At 43.0% G+C, this 21,017-nt stretch overlaps 1 protein-coding gene across 1 annotated transcript in view; it reads left to right on the top strand.

Annotated features, from left to right (window-relative positions):
- Nucleotides 1–943: 943 nt before the first annotated feature.
- The window catches only part of MUC20 (mucin 20, cell surface associated), a 34,891-nt gene continuing 14,817 nt past the window's right edge, over nt 944–21,017 (top strand). The window contains 2 exon segments of the mRNA XM_043993511.1: nt 944–1,004; nt 4,710–4,844. Of these exon segments, the coding sequence (XP_043849446.1) occupies nt 944–1,004; nt 4,710–4,844 (196 nt within the window).

A 21,017-nucleotide genomic window follows, 5' to 3' on the forward strand; every position in this document is an offset into this window, starting at 1 on the left:
TTTTTTCCAAACTCCATGCTTGGGAACTTCAAAACTACTTGTCTAATAACTGTACTACAAAGTTCCTGAGCCCCCTCAAGGCCAGCCACCTCTTCCTTTGCACTATACCAGCCACAATGGCACATGGTCATATCTTTTTTTTTTTTTTTTTAGTGAGGCAATTGGGGTTAAGTGACTTGCCCAGGGTCACACAGCTAGTAAGTGTGTGTTAAGTGTCTGAGGCCGTATTTACATGGTCATATCTTAAACCTCACCATGTCTTAGAATTTTACCACTTCAAAGGTCCTAAACTGGTTATAACCTCCCATCCTTTCATCTCTCCCATCTTCTCATTCACACAAAACCTACTCTAGCCTTTTTTGTCTTATTCCAAAGGAAGCTAGGTGGTACAATGAATAGAGTTTTGGCCCTGAAGTCAGGAAGACCTGAGTTCAAACCCATGTTCAGGTACTTAATAGCTGTGTGACCCTGGAAAAGTCACTTAACCTCTGTCTTACTCAGTTTTCCCAACTGTAAAATGAGCATCATAATAATACCTATATTTCAAAGAGTAATTGTAGGGATAAGAGATAGTCATGACATACTTAGCACTTAAGGACATAAAAGTGAATGAAATTTTCAAGGAAAAGAGATTGGAGGCAAGGGAATGGGAGGGGAGGGGAGGGAGGGAGGGAGAGAGAGAGAGAGAGAGGCAGCATCAATGGGCCAGCTTAGTTTACTCTCTATAATTTGTAGTATAGCTGCTCTGTGTCTGTTCCTTGGAACCACACCCTCCTGGGAATTGTGTTGCCTCTGGCAGTGCAGGTGTCAGCCACCCCTCCCCAGTGGCACTCTTGCCAAGTGAAATTAACCAGCAGCCCTCCCCCCTCAAGCCGAGGGGGTATTAAATGCCTTGTCCCTAGCCTCTGAGAGCACATCTGTTGCCAGCCCCATCCTTGCAGCCATGTACCTCACCTTGCTGTTTCTGCTATTGCTGTGCCCTGTGACCTTGCTCCAGGAGACAGGTGAGAAGATCTGGGGACCTCTGACCAGGAATCACTTACCTGTGTGACTTTAGATATAAAAAACACCCAGATTTCTGAACTGGGCAAGAAATTTGACCTCTCTGAGCCTTGGTTCCCTAATCTATATAGTAAGCGAGTCTTTTCTTGCCCTAAGATGCCAGGATCCTGTGATCTGGCTGGGCAGAGGATATCCCTGGCCTGGCTCTGTCACCCACACTGTGCATGATTGAGGCCTCTTCTTGTCATGATTACTGGAAACCCAGACAGAATGAGTGCATCCTTCTCCTTCATTTCTAAAATATAATAGCTTATATATATATGCATAATAACATATATGTATACAATAGTATATATATATATATGTTTAAGAAGGCTTTCCTTTTTTTTTCTTTTTGGGGCAACAAGGGTCAAATGACTTTCCCAGGGTCACACAGCCAGCAAGTGTCAAGTGTCTGAATCCAGATTTGAACTCAGGTCCTCCTGAATCCAGGGCCAGTGCTCTATCCACTGTGCCTTCAAGCTGCCCCCAAGAACTCTGTGTAAGATAAGTAGTGAAAACATTTTTTGTGCCTATTTTACAAAATAAGAAACTGAGTCTCAGAAAGGTTACCCAGATAGTTAAGTGTCAGAGCCAGGACAGGAACCGAGATCTCCTGGGTTCAGATAGTTCCACAGTGAACTACATCTTCATAACCACCTCCTCTTTTATCATCTTTACTTTCTGGATTTAACTTAAGGTCATCATTTCAAAGAATGGTAATGGCTGCTTCTGTTGCAAATTTCAAACCCTTAACTTTATTTAAAAAAAATTTTAATTTAAAATTTTTATCAATTACATGTAAAGATATTTTTTGAGTTCCAAGTTTTGCTCCTCCCCCTTCCCTCCCTCCTCCTGAGGCCAGCAAGCCATTTGATATAGGTTATACATTATTATCATGTTATACATATTTCCACATTAATCAGAACAAAAGGGAAAAAACACAAGAAAAAAATAACAAAAAATCAGCAGCAAAAGTGAAAATAGTATGCTTCTATCTGCATTCAGATTCCATAGTTCTTTTTCTGAATGTAGAATGCATTTTCCACCGTAAGTCTCTTGGCATTGTCTTGGATCATTGTATTGCTGAGAAGAGTTAAGTCTATCATAGTTGATCATCACACAATGCTGTTGATACTGTGTACAATGTTCTCTTGGTTCTGCTCATTTCACTCAGCATCAATTCACGTAAGTCTTTCCAGCAAACCCTTAACTTGAAGTAGATTCAAATAAATACACCAGCCTGCCTGCTGTGGTGAGGTCTGTCATGGATTAAATCAAGACTGATCCTTTTTAGGTTCTTTGTGTTTCAAAGCAATGCCCACCTTCCTCTCCCCTATATCAGACTTAGCTGTGGAGCAATGAACAAGGGGAAGGTTTTTTCTTAGTGAGTGTAACTGTGGAGGTTGAATGGGTGCTGTTTCTGGAAAACCCTTTATGTAAGGGTAGAAGTGTGAACTCAGGGAAATTAGCCAAGGAATTCTATTATTCTCCCTCTCAATCTGAAGTGAGCAGGCCAGTGGTGTAAGAGGTCAGCTCAAAGTTAGCTTTCACAGAGAGAGACTCTGCCTCTCTTTACCTCTGTTAGAAGTCTGACCTTCAAAAAAAAAAAAAAGAAGTCCAGCCTTCTAGAGAATGAAGGGCGTGAAAGGGGGGGATGCAAATGGGAGCCAGCCCAAATGCCCAGAGTGATATTTCTAGTTGTGTTACTGAGATCTTGGTGACCTTGGGCTAAGAGCCCTTTCCTCTTAAAGCTTGGTTTCATTTCATCAATTAAGTGCCTGGCACTATGCTAATGAACAGGGGCACGACATGAGGCAAAAGACATTTTCTGTCCTCAATAAGCTCATGATCTCATGGTGTCTTTATGGTCACCATTCAGGAGGATGAATTGGGGATGACTACAATGCATACACATGGATGTCCGGGAGTGCTCATGTGTGTTCCATGAGCCCAGGATTGTCTGTGCACGTGTGCGATCTGAAACGGGAAAAATTTAGAGATTTTCTAGTCTAATCTGACTCATTTTATAGGTGAGTAAATTGGGACCCAGAAAGGTGAGTTGTCCAAGGTCATACTGCTTATCAATAGCAGTTCTGATGCTAACAGGCATAAAGCCATTAACTACACTGTACTGGGGGCAGCTAGGTGATGCAGTGGATAGAGCACCGGCCCTAGATTCAGGAGGACCTGAGTTCAAATTCGACCTCAGACACTTGACACTTACTAGCTGTGTGACCCTGGGCAAGTCACTTAACCCTCATTGCCTGCAAAAACAAAACAAAAACTAACTACACTGTGTTCTCTATGTGATTCCTCATGGGGGGCAGGTCGGAGCTTGGTGCTAGTACAAGAGACCAAAGACAAGAGAGCAAACCTGAGGCTGGAATGATAGCTCATTTTTGAATACCTCTTTAAGGTTTGTAAAGCACTTTCCAGGCATTACCTCATTTCATCATCACAATAACCCTGCCATGTAGGTAGGTAAGTATTTCACCTATTTTGCAAATGAGGAAACTGAGGCTTAGAAGTTAAATGACTTGCCCAAGGTCAAACAGTTAAGTAGTATCTGAAGTAGGATTCAAAGCCCAGTCTGGAAGTGAGAAGACCTGGATTCACCTCCTGAGTTCAGACTCTTACCAGATGTGTGATTCTGGGTAAATCACTTAACCTTTCTAAGCCTCAGTTTCTTCATTAGTAAAATGAAAGCATTTGACTCCACAGTTCCTTCCAACTCTAAAGCTATAATCTAAACCCTGTCTACTGGAACCATGTTATAGGAGACTCATGCAGAGTGGGAGAATAAACCCTCAAAGACCAGGAGAGGCCCAAGGAAGGGACTCAGGCCTCGTGAGGTCCATGTTTCTCTTTCCCTAATTCCCTGCTCGCTCTGTTTTCATAACAAAGTACCCAAAGCCCAGCTTTCACCCACACCCTTTTCTACAAGTCTTCTCTCTGAAATTCTATCCTTGTTGATCCTGTCAACCTACAGAGGAAAGCTTCATGTTCCTTCTAAATAAACCCCCAGACAGGTGCTAGTAGAGGGTAAGGCACTGGAAAAAGAGGGAGAATGCACTTTGGGACTGGGATTGGGACATCCAGGTCTCATTTCCAAGTCCCCTACAGCTTATGTTCAAGGGTCACATCTCTCCTCTGCTCAGTGTCTCAGTTTCCACATTTGTAAAATGATAAAGGAAAAGCATTCAATGCTGTGGGTCCGGGACTTAAATGGATATTTGTGTTCAGCATCTTGGAGAAGGTGGCCAGTGGTAGAGGTAGAGGAAGATAGTTTTGTTTGTTTGTTTTGTTTAGTTGTGGTTTTTATTTTGCAGGGCAATGAGGGTTAAGTGACTTGCCCAGGGTCACACAGCTAGTAAGTGTCAAGTGTCTGAGGCTGGATTTGAACTCAGGTCCTCCTGAATCCAGGGCTGGTGCTTTATCCACTGTGCCACCTAGCTGCACCCCCAGAAGATGGTTTTGAATAAAAATTCATACTAATTTCTCCCAGTAGAATGTGAACTCCTTGGGGGTAAGGATGGGTTGATTTCTGTCTTCATATCCCCTGGGCCTAGCAGAGTGCCTTGCATCAGTAAATGTTGAATTATACTTCTCTTTAGTTGTCGATCTACTTGCCCACTGAGATTCTCTTTTCCCCTCTTCCTCTCTAGGAAGCTGCTCTCAACACTCTCTTCTCTGCTGCTCAGGAACAAACAGCTATTGCAAACGTGGAGGCTGCTATTGTGATGAGTTCTGCCGTATTGTTCCCGACTGCTGTCATGATTATATTGATACCTGTGGGCCTGGTAAGCAGCCCGTGGATGGGTGACCAAAGACCCCATAGTCCTTGTTAATAACACCTCATAGTATCCCTCAAAAAAAGGGGAGAGCCATTTGCCAACCTTTTAGTATATCACTTCCAAGGTATACATTTCATGACAAATGCACAGGATTCCCCCAGACCCTGTTGCTTTCTCCCAGCACTCCCTAGTCATTTCCATGGCTACTTTGCCAAACCCAATGATATCATCTTGGGTAGTTCTAAAAACCATAGGTGGGGCTCTCTCTACTTGCACCCAACTCCTATTGCTGTGTTGAAAACCCCAGACCCAGTCCTAATCAGGTGTCTGGTGGTTGGTAAGGGGACTATGCAGAAAAACTCAGAGAATATGAGTATTTGGGGATACTAAGTCCTGGGAGAATGGCAGAGATTTGGGGCAGGGTCTCCTATTTTTTTCTTACAGCTCCCCGGGCAACCAAACTCATAGTACAAGTGGTAGTAAGGATGTGGCCCCTTCTTAGCTCAACCCCAGGAAACCAGACCTGGATTCAGACTATGGTGAGTTCAACTGAAGTTTCCCACCCAAAAAATTGGGACACTAATGCATTGTTGATAGAGTTGTGAACTGGCCCAACCATTCTGGAGAGCAATTTGGAACTACGCTGAAAGGGCCATAAAACTGTGCATACCCTTTGACCCAGCAATATCACTACTAGGTCTATGTCCTAAAGAGATCATAAAAAAGGGAAAAGGACCCACATGTACAAAAATATCTATAGCAGCTCTTTTTGCGGTAGTAAAGAATTAGAAATTGAGTGGATTTCCAACAATGGGGAAATGGCTGAACAAGTTGTGGTATATGATTGTAATAGAGTACTATTCTGTTATGAGGAATGATGAGCAGGCAGAATTTAGAAAAACCTGGAAAGATGTAAATAAACTGATGCTGAGTGAAGTGAGCAGAACCAGGAGAACCTTGTACATAATAACAACAACATTGTATGATGATCAACTATGATTGACTTAGATCCTCTTAGCAACACAATGATCCAAGGCAATTCCAGAAGACTCATGATGGAAAATGCTCTCCACGTTCAGAGAAAAAACTGATGGAGTCTGAATGTATATCAAAGAATACTATTTTCACTTTATTTGTTGTTTTTGTAGGTTTTTCCCCTTTTGTTCTGTTTCTTCTTTCACAACATGACTAATATGGAAATTTGTTTTACATGATTGCAAATATATAACCTATATCAAATTCTTACATTCTTAGGGAAGAGGAAGGAAAGGAAAGGAGAGAGAAAATTTGGAACTCAAAATTTTATTTAAAATGAATGTTCTGGGGCAGCAAGGTGGTGCAGTGGATGGAGCGCCGGCCCTGGCGTCAGGAGTACCTGAGTTCAGATCCAGCCTCAGACACTTAACACTTACTAGCTGTGTGACCCTGGGCAAGTCACTTAACCCCAATTGCCTCACTAAAAAAAAAAAAAAAAAAAAAAAAAAAAAAGAATGTTAAGGGGGCAGCTGGGTGGCTCAGTGGATAAAGCACTGGCCCTGGATTCAGGAAGACCTGAGTTCAAATCTGGCCTCAGACACTTGACACTTAACTAGCTGTGTGACCCTGGGCAAGGCACTTATCCCTCATTGCCCCACAAAAACCAAAACCAAAAATGAATGTTAAAAATTGTCTTTCCATGGAACTGGAAAAAATAAAATACTATTTAAAAGAAAAAAATAAAGGTCCCCCCTCCCAACAAAAGAGGACCATAGCAGAGTTAACAAAGCAGAGGCCTCCCTTCCATCTCCTTGACAGCCACTGCTATACAGACAAATTTTTACTACAAAGACTGTTCAGCTACTCATGTCAGGGAGTAAAATTTTCAATTCAACAAATTCAAATTTTCTTCCATTTCACAAAAGGAGAGAGCTGAAGCCTGAGCAAGGATAGAAGCCAAAACAGTGTTGGGCCCAAGAGGCTTGGCTCTACTGACCTCTCTACCATACACACTATGAAGGGGACTCTGTCTTTTAGAAGGAGGAAAAAGAGACAGAGGAACAGAGACAGAGACAGATAGAGACAAACAGAGACACACAGGGGAGATAGAAACAAGGTGAGAGAGAAAGAAAAAGTGTGTGTGTGTGTGTGTGTGTGTGTGTGTGTGTGTGTGTGTGTGAGAGAGAGAGAGAGAGAGCAAGCACTTATTAATTACTTACCATTTGTCAGGCATTGTGTTAATCCCTGAGTATATAAATGCAAACAAGCAAATTAGTTAGTTCCTACCTTTTTTTTTTTTTTTGTGAGGCAATTGAAGTTAAGTGACTTGCCCAGGGTCACACAGCTAGTAAGTATTAAGTGTCTGAGGCCGGCTTTGAACTCAGGTACTCCTGACTCCAGGGCCGGTGCTCTATCCACTGCGCCACCTAGCTGCCCCCGTTAGTTCCTACCTTAAAGAACTTCAATTCCCTCTGATTATAGCCCTTAGTTTGCTCAAAAGGCAACCTCTTCCAGTCCAGTTTATGGAGGGCGGCATCTAAACATTTGTGATTCTTATGATACTACAACTACTCAGAAGTAACTCCATTTTCTCCTCCTTATGTCTACTCCTTTTAAGATTTGGAGAAGGGAGAGAGCCAGGGGAAGAGATTGCAGTAGTTAAAGTGGAGAGATCATGTGGGATGCTAGACACAGTGAATGTGACTAGTCCTCTTTCACCAATACATTGTCTCTATTCTCAGACCCTCATCCCTCATGGTCCAGGTTCTATTTCAGAGCTCTCAATCCCTTGCAAGACAAAACTTAGAAACTCCATGAATCAGTTCAGGTCCTGATCCCAGTACCTTATTGCTTTGGAGACAATGTGTAAGGCAGGGAATACTGATGTCCCAAACTTTCTTTTGCTGTTGAATACAGGTCCAGCAGCTTCTTGACACTGGCTTCCCTGGCCTGTCCCTCTCCAGCACAGTAAAGGGAGCCAAGAAGAGAGACTGATGCTCTCACACGCTCTGCCTCCCTTTGGACCCATCCCAAGCGGGACCAGTAGCTATGGCCAAGAGGTCATCAATGGCTTGGCACTGGAATATTCTTGGATATTGGCGCAGAATAGTCTTTCAGCATCTAGTCTAGATTTCTCCCTTTGTTCTCATCACCTTATATTCTACTTCTCTGTCTATCTTTAACTCCAACTCCCAGTAGATAATAAGTTACTCAAGGGCAAAGACTGTAATTTCTATCCCCAGCACCTGGTACAGTGCCTTACACATTTGGAGATCACTTAATATGTTCAATGAGAGAAAGAGCCAAAAAGAAACTTGAATACCATTTAGCTCAGTCCTTTCATTTCAAAGATGAAGAAACTAAACTCTTGAGAAGTAAAATAATTTTTCCAAGGTCATCTAGCAATTTAGTAGCAAAGCTGTGACATTTCCTAGCTGTGTGACCCTGTGGAAATCACCTAACCCTCTTTGCCTCAGTTTGCTCATTTGTAAAAATGGGCTGGAGAAGGAAATGGCAAACCGTTCCACTATCTTTGCCAAGAAAAGTCCAGATGGGATCACAAAGAGTCAGACACAACTGAAACTCCCAGAACCCAGATGTGATGCTAAGTTTTTCCTCAAAATGTGTTGTCAAGATTTAATCATTGAGGGACAGCTAGGTGACTCGGTGGATAAAGCACCAGCCCTGGATTCAGGCAGACCTGAGTTCAAATGCGGCCTCAGACACTTGACACTAGCTGTGGGACCCTGGGCAAGTCACTTAACCCTCATTGCCCAACCAAAACAAAAAAAAGAGATTTAATTGTAAAATGTGGGGGTTGGATTAAATAATCTCAGAAGTCCCTTCTAGTAGCTTTTTAAAATCCTATACAAGGGGCAGGTAGGTGGCACAGTGGATAAAGCACCGGCCCTGGATTCAGGAGGACATGAGTTCAAATCCAGCCTCAGACACTTGACACTTATTAGCTGTGTGACCCTGGGCAAGTCACTTAACCCCAATTGCCTCACCAAAAAAAACCAAAACCAAAAGCCAAAACAAATCCTATACAATCTGGCCCCCTTCTCTTCTGCACCACCCTCCTGGTTTAGGCCTTCATCACCTCCTGCTTCCACTATTGCAATAATCTTCCTCAAGTCTCTCCACAATCCAATCTGTCCTTTATTCAGCCACAAGAGTGATTTTCCTAAAGCATAGGTCTGACCATGTCACCTCCCCACCCTGCCCCGACACACACACACACACACACACACACACACACACACACACACACACACTCAGTGGCTCCCTATTGCCTTCTGGATCAAATACAAAATCTTCTGTTGGGCTTCCAAAGCCCTTCATAACCTAGCCCCCTCCTATGTTTCCAATCTTATTCTCCCTCACTCCCAGCCATCTACTCTGATCCAGTGATGCCGGCCTCCTGGCTGTTCCATGAACAAGACACTCCATCTCTCGACTCCAGGTATTTTCTCTGGCTGGTTCCCTTGTCTGGAATGCTCCCCCCCCTCATCTCTTCCTTCAAGTCCCAACTAAAATACCTCCTTCTACAGGAAGCCTTTCCCAACCCCTCTTAATTCTAGTGCCTTCCCTCTGTTCATCGTTCACTATTTATCCTGCATAATGTTTCTTTATATATAAAAATCTATATTTATAGAGTTTATATATATATATTATACACAGTATATAGTTTATATATACACATAAGACACATGTATATACCTACACATACATGTATGTATACAAATACATGTATATACCTACATATACATGTATATATACACATACACATCCATATATATTTGCTCGTCTCTTTCATTAGAATGAGGACTGGGACTGGCTTTTGCCTTTTTTTGTCCCCAGTGCTTAGTACAGTGCCTGATACATAGTAGGTGCTTCATAAATGCTTATTGACTGACTGACTGACTGGACTGAACCTCAGCTTTTAGCCTAACTGGACATTTCTGCCCCCACCCCTACCCCCCATACTCACACTCTGAGATGCAGCCAAACTGGCTGGCTCTCTTTCCTGCACATGCGACACTCCATCTCCTTCCTGTCCCATATGCCCAGAATGTATTCCCTCCTTCCCTATGCATTATAGAGTCCTTTTCTTCCTTTCAGAGGCAGTTCAGGCAACATTTTTTGCATGGAAATGCCGATTTTCTCAACTGTTAGTCACCTCCCTTTCTCCCAAACTACCTTGTATTTAAGTTTATCATTTTGCTACATGCATTTTTATATGTACTTTGTGTTTCAATTAGAATGTAAGCCCCTTACATTGGTAGGGATTGTTTCAATTATTGTACTTGTATCCCCAGTGCTTGGCACCTACTACGTGTTTAATAAATACTTGTTGATTGATTAATTGATGATTCTACAGTTGTGCTGGACAGCTAGATAAAGTGGATGGAGCTCTGAGCCTGGGGTCAGGAGATGAGTCTTCCTGAGTTCAAATCTGGCCTTGGACATTTCCTAGCTGTGTGACCCTGTGGAAATCACCTAACCCTCTTTGCCTTAGTTTGCTCATTTGTAAAAATGGGCTGGAGAAGGAAATGGCAAACCGTTCCACTATCTTTGCCAAGAAAAGTCCAGATGGGATCACAAAGAGTCAGACACAACTGAAAACACCTGAACAAACAATAGCTGTGCATAAAACTTTCCTAGCACCACAACTCCTGGAGGGGAGTGGAAAACTTCACCCCAGGGTTAGGGGATTTCAAAGGTCATCTAGTTTAGCTTCTTCCTTTTATAGTTGAGGAAAGTAAGGCCCAGGGTCACAAGGTACTTGTCAGAGAGGGCTGTGTTCAGCTAAATATATAAGGAACATACTGCCGGTGAGCCTCTGCAAGTATAAAGTCCAATTTTTGTCTGGTCAGTGCTCCCCTGCTAGCTGATGCTGAGCTGCTGCAACATCACTGTCCTTCCATCACAAGACTCAGAAGAGCCTGAAAGTGTTGACTACTTTAGTTCCCCTGTAGGGGGCAGTGCTGCTCAGTGGTTGATTTTGCTCCAAACCCCACAAAACTTCAAGATTTCCTTCTCTATGAGACCCTACCCATAGCACAAGGAGGTGCTTCTCTGGTCAGGCTCATGTGGGAAATGACCTCCATGATATGGAAGGGTTTTTGTTGTTCAGTCATGTCTGATTCTTTGTGACCCCATTTGGGGTTTTCTTGGCAAAGATACTGGAGTGGTTTGTCATTTCTTTCTCCAGATAATTTTTATAGATGAGGAAACTGAGGCAAACAGGGTTAAGTGACTTGCTCAGGTTCACACAGCTAGTAAATGTCTGAGGCTGGATTTGAACTCAGATCTTCCTAACTCTAGGTCTAATGCTCTGGAATGATCTTCCTGACCTATTTTAGAGATTGTTTGAGATCACACATTAGAATAGTGAATAGAGAACTGTATTTGGACACAGAAAGACCTGGATACAAGTCCTGCCTCATGAACCTATTATCCATATGACCCTGGGCAAGTCTTAGGCTCATAAGTGTAGAGCTGGATAGGGATCTTAGAGGTCGTGGAGTCCAACACCTTCATTTTACAGGTGAGAAAACAGCACCAGTGGTGAAGTGACTTGCTCTGGGTTGAGCAGAAGAACTAGTTAAGTGTCTGAGTATCACAACCTCCCTGAGCTTCAGTTTTCTCATCTATAATCGCACCCACCTCCTAAGATTGTTAGGAAGATCAAATGAATGAAAACCACGCTTCAAACCTGAACTGTAATTAGCACTATAGGATTCTTGGGGGTTTTTTGGGGTGAGGCAATTGGGGTTAAGTGACTTGCCCAGGGTCACACAGCTAGTAAGTGTCAAGTGTCTGAGGCTAGATTTGAACTCAGGTCCTTCTGGTGCTTTACGCACTGCGCCACCTAGCTGCCCCCAGCACTATAGGATTCTAAGACCTAGACCCAGAAGGGACCTTTGAGATCATGTCAATCAATCCATTTCACATATGAGGACACCGACGCTCAATGACATGGGGCACAGTGGCAAGAATATCACATGAGGAGTCGGAAGACCTGAGTTCAACTCTTACCTCTAATATTTACCTCTCTCTGCCTCAGTTTCCTCATCTGCAGAATGGGAGATAGGACTTGATGGCCTCTGAGACCCTTTCTAGTTTTAAATCTATGATCTTATGATCCTACGTCCTAGTTATATGTTTAACTAGCTACTAACCTGGTCCTATTCACCAGGAAGGATCAGAGTTGGATGAGTTCCAACTCACAGAGTCCTGCCCCATTGAGAGGAAGTGCTGGAAAAGTGTCAGGTTCTCTATGGTTCTAGCAGAGGGAACAACCTTCCTTCCCCCAGTTCTGCCTCTTTCTGGGGGCCCGAGTCAACTTGCTATCTAGGGGAGGTGTTTTTGCGGATTTACCCAATCATAACTGATTTTTTTTTTTTGTGGGGCAATGGGGGTTAAGTGACTTGCCCAGGGTCACACAGCTAGTTAAGTGTCAAGTGTCTGAGGCCGGATTTGAACTCAGGTACTCCTGAATCCAGGGCCGGTGCTTTATCCACTGCGCCACCTAGCTGCCCCCATAACTGATTTTTAACATCCCACCTTGTCCCTAAACTTTCTATATTTCAATCAGCCCTAGTCAAATGACCTTAGTATAATGGAATTGACTCCCCATAGGACTGGGCAAAACATACTTGTCTATACTATTCTCTTGGCATGGAAGCAATAAAAATAATAGACAATACTTAATAAAAACATTTGCCACAAATGTCTGGCCCGTTTCAGCCAAGGCTCTCACCCAGAACAGTCACCTGGGATACCAGCATGGGTCTTTCTCTTCTAGAGGGCCCTTAGGGAAGTCCCACAGGACTTTTCCACGTGGTGCCAGCCCTGTCCTGTCCCATCTCATACTCAAGACCAGAAATCACCTGCAACGCGGCAGCTACTCAAGGCAACCCTTCCTCCTGTATCCTCAGAGACCTGGACTGTAGGTAAAAAATAAAATCCCAGGGTCTATTATTGAAATAATTTGAAGACACTAATAATTATTAGTTATTATTATAATAGCCATTATAATTTTATAGCTCTTTAATATTTGCAGAGCACTTTGCCGAGTTTATCTCATTGATCCTCATAACAACCCCAGTGAAGGAGGAGAAGAACAAATAAGAATTTATACAATACATACACTATGTGCCAGACACTATACTAAGCTCTTTACAAATATCTCATTTGATCCTCACAACAACCCTGGTAGATAGGCGTATCATTATCCCCATTTGTCAGTTAAGGAAACTGAAGCAAGGCAGCAGTTAAGTGACTTACCCAGGGTCACACCACTAGTAAGTGTCTGAAGGTGAATTTGAACCTGGGTCTTCCTGACTATAAGCCCAACACTTTCTAAATAGGTCATAATTCTAGGAGTCACTTGTAAGTCTAGGGTTGTTGCTTAGTATCAGATTCATTCCCTATCCTTGCTCAGTGTCAGATTCATTCCCTAGGCTGGCCCTACCTAAGAAGGTTCTGTAGGCTACTTACTTTAGGGTCCTTTCTACATTTTTGGAGACAGAGGCATCCCTGGGGCCTGTTCTAGACAAAAGCCTTGCCTAAAAGGGACTAGGAATCTTGAAGTTACCAAAAGAGTGAGGAAAACACAAGATTCAGTCCTCTGAACTCCCAAGGCAGCTCCACAGGGCTGGAAATTTTTCGGACGACAATCAAGGAAGGGTTAACAGAGGGTGGGGAAGCATTAGAGCAAGACTTCTCTTGGCCTAGTTCCATAAAGCCTTATCTACAGCTGACTTACAGGTGTCAGGTCTATTTATGGTTTAGGTGATTAAAGAAAAAAGGAAAGAGAGAAATGTCAGGGGGTGGGGGGGGTGGGGGGGGTGTGCAGAGGGGGGAGGCTGAGGTTATCGTGAGGCCTTAGTTGTTCACAGCTCATAGTCTAAGTATTGGTCCTGGGACCCACCTGCAAGTGGAATGAGGAAGCCCCCTCTCAGCTCTGGGTAGGGCAGGGCAGAGCTGAGAGGCCAGGTCTCCCCTGCCTGCAAACTGGTATTTTCCCCATTGTATAAAAGAGGAAATTGAAAATGGGACTTGGGCTCAAAAGAAATAAGGGCAGAGGCAGAGACAAAATAAAACACAGGTCCCTGATGGGGTCTCAAAACTCTTTTTTTTCTCTCAATCTGATGCTCTGTCAAAGGAAAATTTACTTCCCCCCATTTCATAGAGATAATGACTAACACAAAATGAGGAATTCTAGCTTTCTCTGGATTCCCCCACCCCTCCTCCATCTTAGTGTCACAATGACTAGAAGTGGGACTGGAATCAGGAAGGAAGGCCTGAATTCAAATCCTGCCTTAGACACTTACTAGCTGAGTGATAGTGGGCAGGTCACTTTCCTCATCTATGAAATGGGAATAATAATAGTACCTACCTTCTAGGGTTGTAGTGAGTGTGAAATATAATAATATTTATAAAGCACTTGGCACAGTGTTTGACATGTAGTGGGGACTTAATTAATGCACATTCTCTTCCCCTTTCCATTTCCTAAGTCACCAATGGAGCTAAGATCTAAATCATGTCAAGAAACCTAGAGGAATCCCTCAAGCTTGCTGAGGAAACCCCCCTCCCCCCTTAGAGGACTTGTGGGGAGCCATGGACAAGAGTCCACAGGATAAGAAAATGTGGATAGCTTAGATATTCACCATTGGAAGGGAAGAGAGAAGAATGAAGAAATATAAAGGATAGAGCTACAGATAATCAAGAGTATGAATAAAATCATTCTACCTATAGCCTCGATTGGGTGGGTGCCCAAGCTTGCTAAACTGACATTTCCTAAGCCTATGATAGATCAACCCAATGATACCTGAGACCTGTAGACCACAGACAAAACATGGGAAAGCTGAGGGTATATTTTGTCATGGGGTGTGGGGGGGTTGGGAGAAGGTAGGGGTAGGGAAAGTTTGGTGATGGACTGAAGGGGACAGAGAATACCTGGTTTGGCTAGAACTTCAAATATCTGACCAGGAATACGATTGTAAATATAGAATGGGAAAGGAACTTGGAAGCCATGTGATCTTTTTTTTCAGATGGGGAAACAGGCCAAGGGAGATTGACCTTGTCCAAGGTCATATGGGGAGCAAGTGTCAGACGCAGGATTTGGACCCAGATCTTCTGACACTGGAGCTAGTGTTTTCTTCATTAATTCATTGATTAATTAATTAATTAATTGATTTTTACTATCTCTCTCCTATTCTAAAGCTGGGATAAGAAAGTGACATCAGATTGTGAAGAGTCTTGAATCCTAAACAAAAGAGTTTGAATTTGATGTTTACCAGAGAGCCTCTGAATATTTTTTATTAGAAGGGTAACAGCCAGATTTAATAAGGAAGATTATTCTGGGAATGGGGAAGCTCAGTGACACAAGCGGATAGAACACAAGGCTGAGAGTCAGTAAGATCTGAGTTCAAAACAGGTTTCATATACTTCTGAGCTGGGTAACCCTAGAAAAGTCACTTAACCTCTGTCTGCCTCAGTTTCCTCAATTGAAAAATGGGACTAATAATAGCACCTACTTCCCAGGATTGCTATTAGCATCAAATGAGATAATGTTTATAAAATGCTTAGGACAGTGCCTGACACATGGTAAGTGCTATATAAATGCTAGCTATTATTATTATTATTATTAATGATATTCACAATAATTTTATTTTTAAAGTATAACTATAATAATAATAACTAGCATTTACACAGAGCTTTAAGGCTTGCAAAATGCTTTATATATGTTTACATATCTTATTCAATCTCAATTCAATATAAAACTTTGTGATGAATAAAATCACTCCCATTTTACAGAGGTGGAAACTGAGCTTGAGAGGATGAATTGAAAGAAGGGGAAAAGACAGGAGGAAGCTATAATAATAGTGTAGGCAAGTGGCAGTGAGGAATTGTGACTCCATCAGGGACCTGGGTTTTAATTTGGCTCTGTCCCTGCCCCGCATTTCTTGTAAGCCCAAGTCCCATTTTCAATTTTATCTTCCATACAGTGGGGAAAAAACCCCAACTAGCAAGCAGAGGCATACCTGACCTCTCAGCTCTGCCCTTCCCTATCCAGATTTGGGAGGGGGCTTCCTCATTCCCAGAGGAATCTCTAGAAAACGAGAAATGGAGAGGAGGGAAGAATGTGAGACATTTCAGAGGTAAAGTTGATAGGACTTGGTAATCAATAGGACATGAGAAGTAGGGAGAGGGAGGAGTCAAAAAGAACCCTAAGGTTCTGAGCCTGGGAGGCTGGGTAAAGGGTGATATCACTGATGGAAGTAATGAAAGCAGGAGGAGGTTTTAGTGAAAGATAAATTCTGTTTGGGATGTGGCCGGTTTTTATCTGAAACTAGTTTGTCCCTGCCCCATTCATAAAGGATACCTGTTTTTCTTATGGGGTCCAGCAGGAATATCTTATAGGTCCTAGTCTATTTTCCTTGCTCAAAATGATTGGCAAAGATGACATCTTTAGAGTCTTCTGTCTTATTTGCCATTTCCAGACTTATAGGACATGGAGATAGAAAGGATGAGTATCATTTCCCCCATTTTATTAAACAGAAGAAATTAAAACCACTGAGGACATTAGAAAACATGGTGGAAAGGAGAGGCAGGAGTAGGAATGGGCCAGTGTCCAGCCTTCCCTCCCCTAACCTGCTGCTCCCAACCAGGTGATCTGAGATCAACTGGACCCAGCCTGTGGAACCAACAGTTTGGGCAATACACAGCCTGGTGGAGTTATACCTGGGCTGCCCCACCTCCTGGGGATTAAGGAAACAGGAAAGAGGTAGTGAGAAGGAGCAGGGCTACTTGGGCAGAGGTTGTAGCAGCAGGCACGATGGGATCCTTCCTCAGGGAACTGGGTTTGCTTCTCTTTCTCTTACACTGTGTGGTGGGGGTCACCACCAGGAGCAGCACAGGTAAGGGCAAGAATTGTTTTTTTCCTCTGAGACTGTGCTCCTGCCTTTAGGAGAAAGAGTGTGGGTGTGGGTGTAGGTGTGGGTGTGGTTATATATGTGCCTGTATCTCTGAATGCATATAAGACTTCAAAAGTTGAGATGGGGTATGGATACAAGCTGGGGTGGGTGACATGAGTGGAATCTGTGTCACTGCTCAAAAGTATTTTACCCTGAGTGTACCTTTGGGGTTGTCTATTTACTGTAACAGATAGATGATAGATAGATGGATAGATAGATAGATAGATAGACAGACAGAAGCCAGATATAGACTGACCAATGTGATAGGAAGGGCGGAGAGAGACACAGAGAAAGTGAGGCAGAGGCAGAGAAGGAGGGAAAAAGAGACATAGAGAGGAAAGAGGGAGAAAGAGACAGAGAGAGGGAAGGAGAGAGATAAAGAAAGGGAGTGAAGGAGAGACACATACAGACACAGAGCCAGAGAGAGCATTTATCAGGTACCTGCTATGACCCAGGCACTGTTTTTGTTTGTTTGTTTGTTTTGTTTTGCCAGGCAATGAGGGTTAAGTGACTTGTCCAGGGTCACACAGCTAGTAAGTGTCAAGTGTCTGAGGCTGTATTTGAACTCAGGTCCTCCTGAATCCAGGGCTGGTGGTTTATCCACTGCACCACCTAGCTGCACCCTGCACCCACCCCAGGCACTGTTTTAAGCAGAATGAGAGCCCAGATCAATGTGTGCTTAGATATGGACTCATGAACAATCTATAAAAGGCATGGTTCAGTTTTCCTGAAGCTGGAAAATGAAACCACCTTTGGTCTCCTCCAGAGCCATTCCTGGGCACTGGCTTCTTTTAACTTGGTTTGTGAAAAGTCCAAATATTACTTGGAGGAGGTGGGTTATATGGTTGGGAAGGGATTTGAAGGATAAAGAAGAGACTTTGCCTTCCCAAATCATATGTGGATTGAGAATGACCCTAGATAGTCTGGTTGAAACTAGAAAAATTCCAGTGTACTTGGGTTGTTCAAATGCTAGTTTATTGAGAGGGAACGGTATTTGAATACCTGGCAAAGGAACTTGGACTATATTTCATAGTTAATGGAGAGTCATTGGAGATATTTTAATAGGGGAGTGAAACAGGCAGATCTATGCACAAGGAAGATTATTCTGGGAGTTGTAAGGATCGATTAGATGAAGGGGAAAAGAGTAGAATTGGAAAGATTTGTGAAAAGATGATTATATTAGCCTAGGCAGGTGTCAGTGGAAATAGAGAGGAAGAACGAATATTTGATTGATCAGACAATAGTATCTGGAAAGTGAGATGGTGCTATCCAAATGAGCTGGAAACACTGGTGGGGGCACCGGGAAGAAATTCGGGGCTTTTAGGGAGTGGTGAGTATAAGGAAGAGCTCTATCTTGGGCATCTTAGAAACTCTGTGTTCTCAGCTGACCAAGGGAACTGTGTGTTTGGAAGGCTAATCCAGAAAATTTCTATGGACAGAATCCAAGAAAGCTCCTGAGTCAGGAGTAATAACTGGGAGTCAGGGACTGGTGGGGGGAGAGGTAGAGAGACACTTTAGATATGGGATTAAGGGGATAGGCCCAGGACCCTGATGGGGAAGCTAGGTGGCACAATGAATAGCATGCTGGACCTGGAGTCAAGAAGACTCACCTTACTGAGTTCAGATCTGGCCCCAGACACTTTCTAGCTGTGTGACCCTGGGCAAGTCACTTCACCCTGTTTGACTCAGTTTCCTCATCTGTAAAATGAGTTGGAGAAGGAAATGGCAAACTGCTCCAGTATCTTTTCTGAGTATGTTTTCCACATGGGGTCATAGTCAGACATGACTAAAAAACAACCGAACAACAACAACTAGGGCCCTGACAGAAAGAACCTTATTTTCTCAGTACCGAAGGGAGTATGCGAATGGGGCTAGGAGGCATATATAACTATGGGTGAGGAGGAGAATTTTCAACTGAGGCCTGGATGTTCCCAAATTCAATTTAATTTAGTTCAATTCAATAAAACATTTATTAAGCACTTAATATGTGTAAGAAGTAAAGTGGCACACAGGAAAAAAGTAAAGACCGATTGATTATCATCATTTATTGTTCAGTCATTTCAGCCATTCCAACTCTTCATGGCCTCATTTGGGGTTTTCTTGGCAAAGACACTGAAGTGGTTTGCCATTTCCTTCTCCAGCTCAATTTACAGATGAAGAACTGAGGCAAACAGGGTGAAGTGACTTGCCCAAGGTCACACAGCTAGGAAGTGTCTGAGACTGAAGTTGAACTCAGATCTACCTGACTCTGGGCCAGTCACTCTATCCAGTGCACCACATTGTGTCTCCAATCAGTATGTATTAGAGGAGCTTAGTTGATACAAAAGACTTTGAATTTGAGTTCTGCTTCTGACACATTTGGGCTGTGTGACCCTGGCAACTCTAAGACTATAAATTGCAGACCAGTTGTTGCTCTGAATTGGTAGAGGGAGTTCCCTTATCAAGAATTTCCTTCACCAACAAAACACAGATCCAGTCCAGAAAATGTGGTTGTATCCTGCCATGCCCCAATATGGGATAATGTCCCCAAGTCCCCTAACAGAATTATGCTCCTGGATGAGAGAAAAGTAGCTTTGGAGAGGGGATGGGAATGAAAGAGGTTTCCCCTTCTTAGCCTATTAAATGTCTATTTATTCTTTTTTTATTTTAAATTTTTGCAGGGCAAAGAGGGTTAAATGACTTGCCCAAGGTCACACAGCTAGTAAATGTCAAGTGTCTGAGGGTGGATTTGAACTCAGGTCTTCCTGAATCCAGGGCTGGTGCTTTATCCACTGCACCACCTAGCTGCCCTCTATTTCTTCTTTAAAGCCCAATGCAGGTGCTATTTCCTCCAAGAAGCCCTTCCTGGTCCTCTTGGTTGAAAATATTCTTCCTCATATACTTCTATTTATGTGGGGGTAGAGGGAGAGACACTCCACTGTGAGATGACAAAGACTTCGGGACACAAAAAAGGCCCCTGCTTGGGAAACTGACCTCCCCCTTCCCTTTAGAAGTCGCGGGGTCATTTGATAGCTCCCTGTTTGAACTAATTATGATAACTAGGTGCGATGAAAATCAGTCATTTCTTCATATTTGGCATCTGAGAAAATGAATGGAAATCTGAGCCCCTGGTTACACTAATAACTGGGGGGAAGAGGGGTGGCAGTAACCAAGAACAGCCAAGAGACAGATGCTTTGGGGGACGAGAGTTAGAGAGAGCTTGCAGCCAACTTGTCAACTAAGTATCATCTTAGAGTAGGAAGAGAGAGACTGCTAGTAAATGTTTATTTTGAAGAGGAGAAAATTAAGACCCTAGAGAAGGGAAATGACTTGTTCAAGGTCCCAGAGAAAAATCCATTTTATTGAAACTGACACTGAGCTAAGGTGGACTCAAATGGAGCCCAAACTTTTAGACTCATTCCCATCATCAATAAGCATTTATTAATTATGAACTCTTCTGTCAGACACTGTGCTAGCGGCCGGAGATACAAAAACAATAGTGAAATATCCCTTTCCTTAGGAGCTTGTATTCTTACAAATTCACAGAAAGGACCTTAGGGAACACCTTGTCCAACTTCTTCATTCTACAGAGTTAGCGTCAGGGTTGGCATGAGAACCTAGACTGGGTCTGGGATCAGGAAGATCTGAGTTCAAATGCTGCCACAAACACTTACTAGCGGGCTAATCCTGGGCAAATCACAACCATCAATTGCCTCTGATTTTTTCAACTATAAAATGGGGGCTAATGATAGCACCTACCTCTCAAAGTTATTGTGAGTATCTAATGAGATAATGCTTGTAAAATGTTTAGCACCATGACTAGTACATAGTAAGTACTTGATAAATGCTCATCCCCTTTCCTTTCCCTTCCTGACTCCCAGTCCATTGCTTTTTTTAGATAGACTGTTGAAACTGGACAACTTGGCCCTTCTCTCTCCCTCAATCCTTTTTCTTTTGGAGAGTATAAATAGAGTCAACAGACTTTTAAATTCTCTGGGGTAAATTCTCTCAGGACAAAAAGCAGCTTTGATTGTGGCTGTGCCCTATGTAAACTCTAGGAAGGTAGCCTCTAGATCTCATAGAAATTTTGGGACTTCCCCAAAATACAGCACAATTCTGTGCCTGGCAAGTGTTTGTTGAATGAATGAATGAATGAATGAATGAATGAATGAATGAACAGGAAAAAGGAACTGGAAATGCCAGTAAAAACCTGATTCTTACTGAAAATGAGCAGGGT

Source organism: Dromiciops gliroides, chromosome 3 (assembly GCF_019393635.1).
Source record: "Dromiciops gliroides isolate mDroGli1 chromosome 3, mDroGli1.pri, whole genome shotgun sequence".
Classification (NCBI taxonomy): Eukaryota; Metazoa; Chordata; class Mammalia; order Microbiotheria; family Microbiotheriidae; genus Dromiciops; species Dromiciops gliroides.